At 42.2% G+C, this 16,440-nt stretch overlaps 1 protein-coding gene across 1 annotated transcript in view; it reads left to right on the top strand.

Annotated features, from left to right (window-relative positions):
• The window catches only part of LOC115140203 (solute carrier family 23 member 2-like), a 68,049-nt gene extending 52,029 nt beyond the window's left edge, over positions 1–16,020 (top strand). The window contains 11 exon segments of the mRNA XM_065026723.1: positions 64–152; positions 1,216–1,286; positions 1,952–2,096; positions 2,099–2,132; positions 4,285–4,405; positions 7,651–7,807; positions 7,939–8,086; positions 8,274–8,379; positions 8,933–9,200; positions 9,319–9,414; positions 10,337–16,020. Coding sequence (XP_064882795.1) covers positions 64–152; positions 1,216–1,286; positions 1,952–2,096; positions 2,099–2,132; positions 4,285–4,405; positions 7,651–7,807; positions 7,939–8,086; positions 8,274–8,379; positions 8,933–9,200; positions 9,319–9,414; positions 10,337–10,608 — 1,507 coding nt within the window. The 3' untranslated portion in view covers positions 10,609–16,020.
• The last annotated feature ends 420 nt before the right edge of the window (positions 16,021–16,440 follow it).

The following is a 16,440-nucleotide window of genomic DNA, read 5'->3' as shown; positions in this document are numbered from 1 at the left end:
TAGAGTGTATTGGAGGAATGTGTGTATTCTTGCTAATAGAGTAATTGTGCTGCGTTGTTCCAGGCTTCCTCTGTTCCAGGCAAGTGCATTTGCCTTCCTGGCTCCCGCCAGAGCAATCCTGTCACTAGACAAGTGGAAGTGCAACGCTACAGGTAAACACACACACAAATGCATACACCGGTGAGTACACACACCACAAGTACCTTCACTATGACCTGTTCTCACCCTCACTTTCCTGCTCACGTGAGCTGGCATCAGTAGAGCTGACTGGAACCTCAGCTGGCATCGGATGAGTTTCTCAGGTTGACATCAGATTAGGCTTCCAGGTTTGGGGCCAAGGTGTGTTAATGTCAGTGTTTTGGAAAAACATTGTATTTCACTTGTCGGTGGTTTAGATTTTGTTAAATATATACTGAAAAATATATATAAACGCTACATGCAACAATATCAAAGATATTAGAACCTCCTTCCATCAGCAAGGGCATTGAAGATGAAACGTGGCTGGGTCTTTCAGCATGACAATGATCCCAAACACACCGCCCGGGCAACGAAGGAGTGGCTTCGTAAGAAGCATTTCAAGGTCCCGGAGTGGCCTAGCCAGTCTCCAGATCTCAACCCCATAGAAAATCTTTGGAGGAAGTTGAAAGTCCGTGTTGCCCAGCAACAGCCCCAAAACATCACTGCTCTAGAGGAGCTCTGCATGGAGGAATGGGCCAAAATACCAGGAACAGTGTGAAAACCTTGTGAAGACTTACAGAAAACATTTGACCTCTGTCATTGCCAACAAAGGGTATATAACAAAGTATTGAGATACACCTTTGTTATTGACCAAATACTTATTTTCCACCATAATTTACAAATAAATTCATTAAAAATCCTACAATGTGATTTTCTGGAGAAAAAAATTCTCATTTTGTTTGTCATAGTTGAAGTGTACCTATGAAAATTACAGGCCTCATCTTTTTAAGTGGGAGAACTTGCACAATTGGTGACTGACTAAATACTTTTTTGCCCCACTGTATATGGAATCGGGTAGTAACCAATAAAGTGTTAAATAAATCTAAATATATTTGATTTGAGATTCTTCAAAGTAGCCATCCTTTGCCTTGATGACAGCTTTGCACACTCGATAAATGTGTTTAATCATCCTTCTCTCTTCTTTCTATTTCTCTGTTTTCTTTTCCTCTATCTTTCTCCATTATTTCTGTCCCTCAGTGGTTCCGCCCATGTTCAACGAAACCGAGCTGTTCAACACTGAACACATCTGGCATCCCCGAATACGAGAGGTGAGAGGGGGAGGAGCACTGAAATGAGAGATGGAGGGGGTGACATGGGAGATATTTTTAAAGTACCCAAACCATTACCTTGCATTAGTGTACAGAGAGAGGTCTACTCCTGTGTTCTGTGTCAGTGTTGTTCAAGCCCATGTTAGCCCATCAGCTGCACCTAGTCACAGACTAAAACGTAAAGTAGAAGGAGTTCTAATTGATGATGCTTGTTAAGGCCTGTTGCTGTGACTCAGCCTTTGTGTGTGTGCGCGCGCAGAGAGTATGACAGAGGCGGTTAACTCCCATTAACCTTTTATAAGGCTTGTGTAAGTGGGTTTGGTAACCCTGTTTTGACACGTGTGTGTATGTGTGAGGGGATAACTTAATGACGATGTCACGATGAATAGAATTAGAGACATGGACATTGATAGGCTTGAGGGGGAGTAATAATTTCATTAAACAGTCATTCATTTTACAGACTTGTTCCAGGTGTTGTGATTGCTCTAATAAAGGAAAAATAAAGATAACTTCCTCTCTATGATCACTTCTCTAAATGGTAATGATAACTGCGTATATCCATTTAATTTGGGACTTTGGCACATAAAGTACTTTATTATGAAATTACATTACAAGTTGTACTAATCTCTCCCTCTTTGCCCCCCCCCCCCCCCCCACACACACAGATCCAGGGGGCTATCATTGTGTCGTCTCTGATAGAGGTGTGTATCGGCTTCCTGGGGCTTCCAGGACTCCTGTTGAAATACATCGGCCCTCTGACCATCACCCCAACCGTGGCCCTCATCGGCCTTTCTGGCTTCCAGGCTGCAGGGAGAGAGCAGGGAAACACTGGGGCATCGCCATGCTGTGAGTAGTACACTGATTCTAGGCTTTCCTGACTGATTAGTCCCCTGTATAGTTCCCAGCCCTCTAAGTTTACTATACTGTCTGTTGTCTTATGATGCAAGGCACATTTCTGTCAAATCCCGACAATAAAATGCTATCTTCTCTATCTTGTGTTATACTAGTAGACTGATTCCCGCCCCCAGAGGCATCCTTAACCAATCAATTACCGTAACTGCCCATTACACAGCCAATCAGAAACCATTCCCAGTTGACACCGCTGCCCTGCAGAATGGAGGTGGGAACACAGTGCTACTCCAGACAGAGAGCTCTGAGTCAGGAGGTTCAGCAGAGCTGTGTCTGCTGGTAACTGTTTCTGTCTTAAGTTCAGTTATTCATTCATTTATTTTATATTTTGGGAAATTTGTCTTGCAACTCATCTCAAACAGCACAGCATCACATACAGTTCATTCGGGAAGTATTTCCCTTCCCTTTTTCCAAATGTAGTTGCGTTACAGCCTTATTCTAAAATGTATAAAATATTTGTTTTTCATCAGTCCACACACAATACCCCATAATAACAAAGCGAAAACAAGTTTTTAGAAATTTTGGCAAATGTATAATTTTTTTATAGAAATAATACCTTATGTGCATAAGTATTCAGACCATTTGCTATGACATTTGAAATTGAGCTCAGGTGCAGCCTGTTTCCATTGATCTTCCTTTAGATGTTTTTCAACTTGATTAGAGTCCACCGGTGGTAAATTAAATTGATTGGACATGATTTGGAAAGGTACCACTGTTGACAGAGCAAAAGCCAAGAAGGAATTGTCTGTAGAGCGCCAAGACAGTGTCGAGGCACAGATCTGGGGAAGGCTGCCAAAACATTTCTGCAGCATTGAAGGTCCCCAAGATCACAGTGGCCTCCATCATTCTTAAATTGAAGAAGTTTGGAACCACCAATACTCTTCCTTGAGTTGGCCGTTCGGCCAAACTGAGCAGTCAGGGGAGAAGGGCCTTGGTCAGGGAAGTGACCAAGAACCCGATGGTCACTCTGTCAGAGTTCCTCTGGAGATGGGAGAACCTTCCAGAAGGACAACCAGCCCTGCAGCACTCCACCAATCATGCCTTTTTATGTGATAGAGTGGCCAGACGCAAGCCACTCCTCAGTAAAAGGTACATGACGGCCCGCTTGGAGTTTGCCAAAAGTCACCTAAAGGACTCTGACCATGAGAAACAAGATTTTCTGATTTGATGAAACCAAAATGTAAATCTATGGCCTGAATGCCAAGCATCACATCTGGAGGAAACCTGGTGAAACATGGTGGTGGCAGCATCATGCTGTGGGGATGTTTTTTAGCGGCAGGGACTGGGAGACTAGTCAGGATCAAGGGAAAGATGTAGTACAAAAAGATCCTTGGTGAAAATCTGCTCCAGAGCGCTCAGGAGCTCAGACTGTGGCGAAGGTTCACCTTCCAACAGGACAACGACCCTAAGCACACAGCTAAGCCAACGCAGGAGTGTCTTCTGGACAAGTCTCTGAATGTCCTTGAGTGGCCCAGCCAGAGCCCGGACTTGAACCCGATCAAACTGGAGAGTCTCTGGAGAGACCTGAAAATAGCTGTGCAGCAACGCTCCCCTTCCAACCTGACAGAGCTTTAGAGGATCTGCAGAGAAGACTGGGAGAAACTCCACAAATACAGATGTGCCAGGCTTGTAGAGTCAAACCCAAGAAGACTCTAGGCTGTAATCGCTGTCAAAGGTGCTTCAACAAAGTACTGAGTAAAGGGTCTGAATACTTATGTAAATGTGATATTTCAGTTTATACATTTTCTTTTATCAATTACCAAAAATTTAAATAAAATAAAAACAGTTTTTGCTTAGTCATTATGGGGTCGTGTGTGTAGATTGATGAGGGGGAAAAAAACAAAATTTTAGAATAAGGCAGTATTGTAACAAAATTTGGAAAAAGTGAACCGTCTAACTTCATTGAGTTGTCAATTAATTGATTTTATTGTGTCCCTTTTTGAGAATGAAACCTTTGGATCCAGATGTCTTTATGGCAGTCTTTATAGGAGGGTTATTGCTTCTTTTTACAAATGTTTAACCGTTCTACAGACCCTTGGCTGCTGTATTTCTTACTTGTCTGTCTCCCACTCTCTGTGTCTGTCTGTAGGACTATATTCCTGGTGTTGTTGTTCTCTCAGTATGCGAGGAATGTACAGCTTCCTCTGCCCATCTACAAGGCTAAGAAAGGATGGACCTCTTATAGATTACAGCTCTTCAAGATGTTCCCCGTGAGTACCCTCGCGCACACACACACAGAGATGCCCACAGAACAATTGAGAAATTCACTAGCAGGGGCGCACAAACACACACACCTAGACACACATCACTTCTCCCGGAACAGTGTGCTCTTCGATCTGACCTGTCACGGATCAAGTGAGGTCAGATCAATGGGCACACACTCTTCCATCCTCCCATTACTTGTTGAGTCCTGCTTTCTAATATTATTCACCTCCCCTGTAGGGCTGGGCGACATGACGATATATACAGTTGAAGGCTTAGCCAAATGCATATAAACTCAGTTTTTTACAATTCCTGACATTTAATCCTAGTAAAAATTGCCTGTCTTAGGTCAGTTAGGATCACCACTTTATTTTAATGTTGAATGTCGAATGTCAGAATAATAGTGATTTAAAAAAAAAAATTATTTCAGCTTTTTTCTTTCATCATATTCCCAGTGGGTCAGAAGTTACCATACACTCAATTAGTATTTGGTAGCATTGCCTTTAAATTGTTTAACTTGGGTCAAACGTTTCAGGTAGCCTTCCACAAGCTTCCCACAATAAATTGGGTGAATTTTGGCCCATTCCTCCTGACAGAGCTGGTGTAACTGAGTCAGGTTTGGAGGCCTCCTTGCTCGCATATACGCTTTTTCTGTTCTATCCACAACTTTTCTATAGGATTTGAGGTCAGGGCTTTGTGATGGCCACTCCAATACCTTGACTTTGTTGTGCTTAAGCCATTTTGCCACAACTTTTGAAGTATGCTTGGGGGTCATTGTCCATTTGGAAGACACATTTTGTGACTAAGCTTTAACTTCCTGACTGATGTTTTGAGATGTTGCTTCAATATATCCACATAGTTTTCCTTCCTCATGACGCCATCTATTTTGTGAAGTGCACCAGTCCCTCCTGCAGCAAAACACCCCCACAACATGATGCTGCCACCCCCGTGCTTCACGGTTGGGATGGTGTTCTTTGGCTTGCAAGCCTCCCCCTTTTTCCTCCAAACATAACAATGGTCATTATGGCCAAACCGTTCTATTTCTATTTCATCAGACCAGAGGATATTTCTCCAAAAAGTAGCATCTTTGTCCCCATGTGCAGTTGCAGACTGTAGTCTGGCTTTTTTATGGCGGTTTTGTAGCAGTGGCTTCCTTGCTGAGCAGCCTTTCAGTTTGTCGATATAGGACTCATTTTTACTGTGGATATAGATACTTTTGTACCTTTTTCCTCCAGCATCTTCACAAGGTCCTTTGCTGTTCTGGGATTGATTTGCACGTTTTGCACCCAAGTACATTCATCTCTAGGAGACAGAACGAGTCTCATTCCTGAGTGGTATGACGCTGCATGGTCCCATGGGGTTTATACTTGCGTTCTATTGTTTGTACAGATGAACATGGTACCTTCAGGCATTTGGAAATTGCTCCCAAGGATGAACCAGACTTGAGGTCTACCATTTTTTTCCTGGGGTCTTGGCTGATTTCTTTTGATTTTCCCATGATGTCAAGCAAAGAGGCCTTGAAATACATCCATAGGTACATCTCCAAATTGACTCAAATTATGTCAATTAGCCTATCAGAAGCTTCTAAAGCCATGAAAATTGTTTCTGGAATTTTCCAAGCTGTTTAAAGGCACAGTCAATTTAGTCAATTTAGTTTGTAAACTTCTGACCCACTGGAATTGTGATACAGTGAAATAATCTGTCTGAACAATTGTTGGAAAAATTACTTGTCATGCACAAAGTAGATGTCCTAACCCGAATAGCCAAAGCTATAGTTTGTTAACAATAAATATGTGGAGGGGTTGAAAAATGAGTTTTAATGACTCCAACCTAAGTGTATGTAAAGTTCTGACTTCAACTTTATATCATGTGACGATAGACATTTTTCCTATCGTTTCATATTATGCTCTTATCGTTTATTTCGTTGTAGCAAATCACACTCTTTACGGCAATATTTTTCGTCAATTGGACTACGCTTTGCGTTCTTCCACTCGTGCCTTTCGGTCGCATGGACGTGGTTTGGTTATGAAAAGTCTGACACTGACCAGAAAACCGTCCTCTGCAAAATATGCCGCCGGCCGGTCCAGACAACAGGCTCAAACACCACTAATCGCTTTTACCACCTACGCAAGAATCATGTGAAACAGTACGGAGTGAGTCTACGGATGAGACCTAAAAAAGTACAGTCGAGTGCTCAAAACAAACCCGACTCAGACGTTGCAAGAGGCTTTGGCCCGCGGCACACCAAATGGCAAAGAATCACGAAGATGGAAGGAGATAACATCTGCCGTGACAACTTACATCTGCAAAGACATGGCCCCAATTTACACTGTCGAAAAATGGGGGTTTCGTGAGGGTTTTGTGAGTTGGTGCTAACACTCTACCCAAGGTACCAAATGCAAATTGATATGGGACTCGTATTAATGCCAAAATAACATGCAAAACAGGCAAGCCCCCGAAAATATATTTATTTTGTTTGCAACTATAGTTGAAGTGTTTTCTATTTACCTTTTTAGATTGTCTAGATTAAAATGTTATATTTTGTTACATGCTTAATTGAACATTTGCACAAAGGTTCTAAATGAAAGGAGAAATAATCAAATGAGTAAGTACCTTTTTTATTTGATTTTAATTCAACATGTAGTACGAAATAGGACTTTACATGTGGTCATTTTATATAAACTATTTATTCATTGAATTTACAGAAAATGAGCTGTATCGGGATATGAGATTTTGGCCATATCGCCCAGCCCTACTCCCCTGTCTCCTCCCTCCCCATTCCTCTTATGATCTGAAATTATTGTCTCATATGGTGTGTCTCTCTCCCCCTGCTGGTCATTTGATGTCATGATATATCTGCTGCTGTAATATAACAGTAGACACTGGAAAGGATTCTTTGCTTGCAATGGTGACTTCACTCTAATAAAGTCATCTTCATCACGCTCTCGCCCTGTCTCATTTAAAGTTTCACTCTTCTGTTACTATTTACTTAAGAATGTGGGAGAAATTGAGTTTTTCAAATTATGATACAATTTTAAAAGCACCCTGAAGCAGCGTTCCACCAAATGTCAACTATTTATGAAGCTGCTCTTTACTGTTGAACTGGTGACCTCACAACTCTCCCATACTTGAATAAAGTCATCATCATCATCACTCCGCTACAGTTATTATGGTGCTCTTCAGTGTAACTCACCAGGACATACTGTATGTGTTTTTCTGTGATTTGACGGTCATATTTAACCCTCCCCCTCAGATCATCATGGCCATCCTGGTGTCATGGCTGATCTGTTTCATCTTCACTGTAACCAACGTTTTCCCGCCGGAGAAAGACAAGTACGGTTACTACGCCCGCACTGACGCACGCCAGGGGATACTGGCAGCTGCACCTTGGTTCAAGATCCCCTACCCCTGTGAGTTACCCCTTTTATGTTGTTCAACCTTGCCCCTAGCTAAGTCCAAACTCTTGATAAGAGCATTCAACAGGTTTGTAGCTTCCTCAAATCTAGAATGTTGTGTGTTGAGTTTGTGTTTTTACCCATAGTTCAGTGGGGTGTTCCTACGGTAACAGCAGCAGGGGTGATCGGTATGTTCAGTGCCGTGGTCGCTAGCATCATCGAGTCTATCGGGGACTACTATGCCTGTGCCCGACTCTCCTGTGCCCCCCCACCCCCTGTTCACGCCATCAACAGGTACCTGACCTTGCTCGCATAGGTCCTTGCCTAATACACATCATAGAAAAGTTTTCCATAAAAGTAGCATAAATCTGGTTAAATCGAGCAGACAATGGTTTGAATCATGACTTGAGATCCGTGTGTGTACCTGTAACTACCTTCCAAAACAGATACAAAAACTTTTTTTCTGTTTTTCTTTCTCTAGGGGTATATTTATGGAAGGTCTGTCCTGCGTGTTGGATGGGCTGATGGGGACAGGAAACGGCTCTACTTCCTCCAGTCCTAATATAGGCGTGCTGGGCATCACTAAGGTAACCATCACACATCAACAGAGTCCCTCTGCGAGTTCTATACAAATATTACATATTTATGTTTTAATTGAGAGGGGGTTCAATTCATCTCGTTCGTGTAGGCATTTGATTTTTAACCGGACAGCTATGTTGGCTCAAAACAAAAGTGACTTAATTAACCATCTGTAGTACTTAGTAGGATTCTGTGTTTTCCCATGCAAAAATGATTCCTGATAAAAACACCATCAGCCTTCCCAATTCGTTTGAAAATTCAAACATACATTTTACAGAAAAGAGATGTTTGTTTCTGGACGATGCACCATGCTGCCTTGTTGACATCATGACGGAGCGGCGCAGATTACTGTTCCATTTGAGAAAAGTGCAGCTCCATCCCTGCTTTCGCCCGATGTGACAGGCTATTGACGGTTCATCCCATGTCAGAATAAAAAAACTCCCTCACTGACTAGTAATTTGCTTGGATCTTATTAGCTCTGTAGAGTGGGACAGTTTTATTCTTCCTGATATTCTTTGATTCGTTCTCTCACTCCCTGCTGCTCTCTGATTGGTCCTCCAGGTAGGCAGTCGGCGTGTGATCCAGTACGGTGCTGCTATGATGCTGCTGCTAGGGTTGGTGGGTAAATTCAGTGCGTTGTTTGCCTCCCTGCCTGACCCTGTCCTGGGGGCGCTGTTCTGTACCCTGTTTGGAATGATCACAGCTGTGGGACTGTCCAACCTGCAGTTTGTAGACCTCAACTCCTCCAGGAACCTCTTTGTTTTGGGCTTCTCAATCTTCTTTGGCCTGGTGCTGCCCAGCTATCTCAAACAGAACCCTCTGGTCACTGGTGAGTGGAAGACAAGTTAGAGTGCACCACATAATTAGCTCAATGGCCTACTCCTTCAGTGTTCTCACACATTATAAAATAACTGGCTAGCTCTCTGAACCCTTTCTCTGTCTCTCAGGTATAGTGTCGCTAGATCAGGTGTTGAACGTGCTCCTGACCACAGCCATGTTCGTAGGGGGGTCAGTGGCATTTGTGCTGGATAACACTATCCCTGGTGAGTAGACTGCTATCACACTCAATGTTAGTTATAACACTATTGCTGCTGAGTAGACTGTGCTATCACTGTTAATTATAACACTATCCCTGCTGAGTAGACTGGACTGTCGCTGTTAGTTAAAACTTCTTCAGGATCGTTGTCCCTTCCACAGGATGGTTGAGCTAACGTAGGCTAATGCGATTAGCATGAGGCAGAAAGCTTCAATACTTGTTAATCGAACTGCGCTGTCCAATTTACAGTAGCTATTAGTGAAAGAATACCATGCTATTGTTTGAGGAGAGTGCACAATTTTGAGCATGAAAGTTATTAATAAACAAATTAGGCACATTTGGACAGTCTTAATACATCATTTTGAACAGAAATTCAATGGTTCATTGGATCAGTCAAACATGTTGCACATACTGCCATCTTGTGGCAAATCTAAATTGCACCTGGACTGGAATAATACTTTATGGTCTTGCATTTCAAAGATGATGGTACAAAAAAAAATACAAAAGAACAGTTGGATTTTTCTTTATCTTTTACCAGATCATTTGTGTTAAGTTCTCCTACATTCCTTTCACATTTCCACAAACTTCAACGTGTTTACTTTCAAATGGTGCCAAGAATATGCATATCCTTGCTTCAAGGCCTGAGCTACAGGCAGTTAGATTTGGGTATGTCATTTTAAGCGCAAATTGAAAAAAGGGGGCGGATCCTTAAGCTAGTGTTAATTATAACACTATCCCTGTTGAGTAGACTGGACTGACGCTGTTAGTTAAAACACTGTCGCTGTTAGTTAAAACACTATATATCCCTTGTGATTTTATTTACAGATAGGACAAGGATATCACAAACTGTTGCCTTCTCCAATTGCTCAACCCTCTTCCTCCTGTCTTCCTCTTTTCTTTCTCCTTTGTCTCTCCTTTCCTCTTGTCAGGTACCAGGGAGGAGCGAGGGATCGGGAAGTTGAAGCGAGGGTCGGGACCCAGTGCTGCGGAGCTGGAGGGAATGAGAACCTACGACCTCCCGTTTGGCATGGACTTCCTGCGTCGTCACACAGTCTTCCAATACTTCCCCATCAGCCCTACCTTCAGCGGCTACCAGTGGAGCGCGATCCGCAAGGCCTGCAGACGTAGGGGTGGACGGGGGGAGGCAGGAAAGGGAGCAGAGACGGAGAGAGTCACAGAACCAGGGGAGAGCGGGGTATAGCAGACGGGTAGGAACGGGCTGGAGGGGAGGGGGAAGGGATGGAGCTTGGAACCGTGGAAGGGAGGAGCGGGATGGAAGGGAGGGGTGGAGGTTTTTGGGATGTGTCAGTGCAGTGTGACATGCTCAACCCTGTCTTGTATGTCTGTGTGTCTGTAGAACTCCCTGTTTATGCCCTATCCATGCTGTTATTAGCATGTTATAACAGGTGACATTAGCGTGTTATAATGTCCTTATAGAGGAGGGTTCAGGTGGAGTTGCAACACTCTCTGGCTCTCGTCTCTACCTAGTATGTGTGCATAAGAGCAGTGTATTAGACAGCCCCTTTATTGAGGTCCCTGTCTTCCCAATACACTATTTCTACTGGGTCCTTAAGTTCAAGCACTTATTTTCAAGGTCAACCTGTCTACATTAATTCCAAGAAATAAAAGGTTTCTTCTCAGCCGTTGAACCAAAATACTCTTAATATATTACACTCCCAGGTGCTCCGCGTGCATTTGTGTGTGTGTGTATGCCAACCCATGACATTGTGATGGGGTTGTGTGTGTCACTTGCACTGGCGCATTCCCTGTTTAAGGACAGAGATGGAAAGTATCTCATTTACAACAAATGTTTTTAAGCTGAATCGTTGACACCTTACAGACCCAATGAGAATCAGACGAAGCTAGTCAGTCAGCCCTGTTTAGCAAACCTACACTGCCCCCGGTGGTTATGGGAAATGTAGTCCTGTTGAAAGGGAACTGAATTAAAGTTGGAGAGGCTTGATGCAAATTCACATTAAACTAATAATTTGCCTGCACACTACATTTACACACGCACACTAGCGAGCACAAGCTTAATTGCATGCAGATAGTGTAGATGCAAGTGGCTTGTCAAATGGCAAACCTTAGCCATGCAAAATGATTGATCTTCATTTCGCACTATTAGTGCGAAGAGTTAATGCACCGAATGTTAGTTGAAAACTGCTTCTCTAATTGGCTTCTACCCACATAACACGGCCACACTTCAAACACAACAGATCAGACAATGTCATCCACTGGACGATGGGCTCTCAGTCCCGTAGCCCTAGACACTTTTCCTAGTGCCCTAGTCCTAGACACTTTTCCTAGTGCCCTAGTCCTAGACACTTTTCCTAGTGCCCTAGTCCTAGACACTTTTCCTAGTGCCCTAGTCCTAGACACTTTTCCTAGTGCCCCAGGCCTAGACACTTTTCCTAGTGCCCCAGGCCTAGACACTTTTCCTAGTGCCCTAGTCCTAGACACTTTTCCTAGTGCCCTAGTCCTAGACACTTTTCCTAGTGCCCTAGTCCTAGACACTTTTCCTAGTGCCCTAGTCCTAGACACTTTTCCTAGTGCCCTAGTCCTAGACACTTTTCCTAGTGCCCTAGTCCTAGACACTTTTCCTAGTGCCCTAGCCGTAGACATTTCTAAATGACCTCTCATAGATCTGAAGGAGAATGGATGTCAGTATCCTGGTAAAAGCTCATTCTAGCCCTCTAAAGGGATAATTGAAGCTAGTACCACTGATTACACGGGTCTGTTTCTTTCAATCCAGCAGGTGCCATGAAGAAGTGTTTAGGCCAGGGGTAAGAGCTAGGGCTGTGGATGAGGTCTTGATTTAAGACTGGGACTGTTGATGTTCACCCAGTCAGCTTGCAAGCCTTACTGTGTCAGTATTATCTTTAGCATCGTTAACAAATGCAGCTCTCTCCTGAACGCATACACCCTCAACCAGCTGCTGTTATTACAACTGGAGTTAATACAGCATTTGAAGGTTGACTTATAAACTGCTTATAAGCCATTATTGCATAATATAACTAGTATTAACTGCTTACAAGTCAATGTAAGTTTTATTGAAATGTAACATTTATTAACATGTATTACCTGTAAGGACCTATAATCATAAATCATGAAAAACAGACTATACAATGTAATAGTTTAACAATGTTCATGAGCAGTTCATAAGGACACTTTCAAAAACTTTTTCACGTTTGTACTTTGTTTAGAGAGGCTACACCGATTTAGCGCGAAGCAGAATGCACTTGGTTAGCTAGTTGTGTGATCACAACGTTGTTTTTGAAATGCAGACCTTTTTCTATTTCACTGATGTTCTTCATTTTGTTATTGTGTTCGATTCATACTTAGTCTAGTGTTCTGTAGTGTTTGTGAGCACATTCATGGTCATATAGGTGGTGTGACCACTGCCCAGGCCACAGCCTAAGTGAGGATCATGCTATGATAAAGGCTTACATGCAGAGTCACACCAGTGCATGGTTTACAAAGGAAGGAAATGGAGAGACGCTCCACAGATTTAGCTATGGAAATTACCAGAAAGATGCTTTGAAATCTTTTGTACCCAGATGCCTGACAAAGTGAGAAATGGTGAGAGAAAAGAGGTGATTTTTATGGTACCAATCCTCTCCCTGATCGCTATAGGCTCTCCTTCCCTCTGCTCTGTCCTACTCTGATACAGGTGTCAGAGGTCTACACTACTGTTCTGTTCAAGTGAACACATTATTTGATTTACAGAGACCATAGCATAGTCTTCAAAGTTTAATGGTTGTGGGGTAGAGAGTGTATTTGATGATGTTGATAGGAGTGTCCTGGGGGTATTTGTTCACAATGGCTCACAGACTACAATCTTGTCCTGCACCTATTGATTCTGTCTATTGTTCTACTATTATTATGATTGTTACTGGTGTCATTATTCGTGTTGTTGGCATTGTTCACGTGTTTGGTTCTATGTGCCGACCCCCAATCCCCTCTACATCACTCACTTGCCTCACCCTCCCTTCTTCCATCCTCACATCAACTGTAGGAACCTGCACCTCAACTTCAAATACAACTTTATTTATAGTTCCTGTAACATACAGTACAGGTCACACCTCACAAGTTGAATGTCCTCTAATGACTGACTACACATTCAGTGGACCAGTAAATATCACTCAATACTATTGCCAGGTAGTGCTCCCTGACTGTGTGTGTTCACATGTTTCAGAGCTGGGGTCAAGTTCAAGTCAAGAATTCAAAAACTGGGGGTGCGTCAGAAATGGCACCCTATTCCCTATATAGTGCACTGTACTACATAGAGAATAGAGTGCCATTTGCGACACAATGAGTGTGATTGACATGGAGATGACCCTCTGGAACCTCTGCTATGTGTGTCTGGCCTGGAGCGCTGTGTTTTACTGTCTGAGCCGTCATCTATAGAAAAGCCATGGTTGATTGTTGGGGTAGGGTTGAATTGGGACTCCTCCTGGCCAGTATTGTTCTCTATTATAAGCCTACAAAACATAGTTGACTTAAAAAGATGCACAGATATGCATAATGATTGTGATCTTTGCAGAACCAAAATGCAAAAGAAGCACCTGTCCTTTCTTCATTCTTTTTCATCAACTATTTCTCTTACTCTTCTCTTTGCTGCACCAAAACAATGAGTGGCGATAGTCACTGGTTCAGACATGTAGAAATGTAAACCATTTTAAGTAACATTTCAGATTGACTTGGATTTCTCATGTTTTATTTATTTATTTATGATTAGTAAGAGTCTGTTTAGTGGGATGTATGTGAAGCCAATTTGTGTGCCATATGCACATTGTCAGAAAGACATTAGTTTTGAGTTTACTTGTTAGTTTACTGGCCCTATTAGAATGTTATTCCGATTTTCCACTGAGATACTGATATTGTTAGTCCCCACAGGCAGCAGGTTGAAGTTACCTCTGGATACTGATCACAGATCAGTTTTGTGTTTTCTCCCTTAATGAGTGTGGTTAGAATTTGTTGTGACTGGTCCTATATCTGTGCCTAAGGACAACTTGTACAACAAGCTCTGTGAAGGGAGAGGCTCCAGCGTGTACTCTTTAGAACCTGAACAGAGAAAAGCAACATTCTTACTAAGATCATATAATCACACATGGTTCTCTTACAAGAAGTCATTCCATGCATGTTGTATTTTTATGAAAAACCTTTTGAACTGGACATGGCTCAGTTAGGGACCCAGGGTGAGAGGGAAGAGGTTGAAGAGAGGGCAGTCTAGAACAGGGGTTCTCAAACTTTTTAGGTCTTGGAACCCCTTTTGTGATGCCAAATTTCAGGGACCCCCCCTCATAATCAGAACACTACTTGAGTGAGCTGAACATTTGCATACAAGGAAGAACCGAGGTTGAAGAGATTTTTTGTGTTGCAGATTTAAAGCTAATATCTGGAGATGGGGAGTGGGACAGGAGGGGTGTATTCTGCCACTTGTGGTGAAATAACTTTGTACACACATGCATATTCTATAATGCAATTTCTATGACGTCACCACACACTAATGCAACTAGCAGAGATTCCCCTCCACACCTGCAGTGCAAATATGGTGTAAGTGTCCTCTCTGTTTTAGTGTACCTGTATTCTCTATTGAAATGGTGATGTTGAATGCAGGAATAGACACTGGTTGGCCACTAAGAGTCTGTGGATCCAGGGCAAGGTTCAGTGATCTAAGGTCAGTTTTGCATTCCTCCAGACTAATGGTTAGGGTTAGGATTTGGGGCGGGTAGACTGTTCCTAGATTGTTGTCAAAGGGCATTTTTCACCCAAAGTGCTGATCGGTACTTAGCTTGTTTTGACTTTGATATCTTTAGTTTGTATTGCATGGACCTCCTTGGTGCCGATAGATTCTTCTCACAGCATGGATAGTAAAAAAACTTTCAAAAAACTGAATTATACCCCTAAAACTGTTAAATATAACTACAATATAAACCAGGGGTACATCTGAAATGGTTTACTATTTCCCATGTAGAGCACCACTCACTCTGGAAAGTAGCGCACTAGGGGAGTAGGGTGTCATTTGAGCTTCAGCCCATAGCTCACCTCATTTGAGCCAATGCCTCACCTCTGCATGTGCTTTCTCACTCAAGGTCAGGAGGTGTATGACACAAAGAAATCTATCCCTTTCAGTTATTTTGAAGGGGAAGCTACCTGAAGAATATGCTTTTTGTCTCGTGTTATCTTTTCCAATGTTTTCTTGTTTTTTTTTATACATAATTTGTTTTTACAAAGATGTTTGTAAGAAAATAAATCATGCCTTTTTAATCTTAAATTGTCATGCTGCAATGCGCACCATTTTTGTTACATTTTTATTTAATAAACACAAGAAAATACATTTTTTTCTATTTCAAATCTGTAGTTTGGTGGAATACTTTTGCTAGCTGGACATTTTTTCATATTGTATTTTTCTAACATTGCTTCCTGTTATCAAGTTAATACAGTATCAGTACAAATTGCGGGAGCTGACTTTAAACAGATGTATAAATATATATTGAATTGAGTACAATGTGCTAAGAAACTTCTGGACCAGGCATTGTGTATACTAACAGTAGCAACAAAATGTTATTCTTTGTTCCTAAAGCTATTTAATAAGATGTTACAGAATCAATCATGTCTTTTGTCTTTTTTGTTAGTAGAACTGAAATAGATTATGTTTCAACCTTTTTTTATTCTACTCTAATTTTAAAGACAGGCCTACTGCACAACAACCACATATCTAGTCTCAATAGTTAATTGGTAAAGATTTTTAGATTGTTCTGTCTCCCTCTTTCTCTGTCTGACAGGGAGTGTTCATGGCAGAGAGATTAAGCATATTGCTGTCTGGTAATATCACGCACTCAGCCATTCTCTATTCATTGACGTCAGATATTAAGCCCTGGAGCTGACTAGCGCAAAGAGCAGATGTTACCGAAGAGATTACAGTGGGACACAGAGCAGAGAGGAGAGCACCACTAATGTCTCCTACTTTAAAAATATAATATTGTCAAAATGTTGAGAAATAAGTGATTACCATACAATCCCATATGAC

This window comes from Oncorhynchus nerka, linkage group LG13 (assembly GCF_034236695.1).
Source record: "Oncorhynchus nerka isolate Pitt River linkage group LG13, Oner_Uvic_2.0, whole genome shotgun sequence".
NCBI classification, from domain to species: domain Eukaryota; kingdom Metazoa; phylum Chordata; class Actinopteri; order Salmoniformes; family Salmonidae; genus Oncorhynchus; species Oncorhynchus nerka.
The sequence above is the reverse complement of the archived record's forward strand: the minus strand, read 5'-3'. Positions and strand labels throughout refer to the sequence as shown.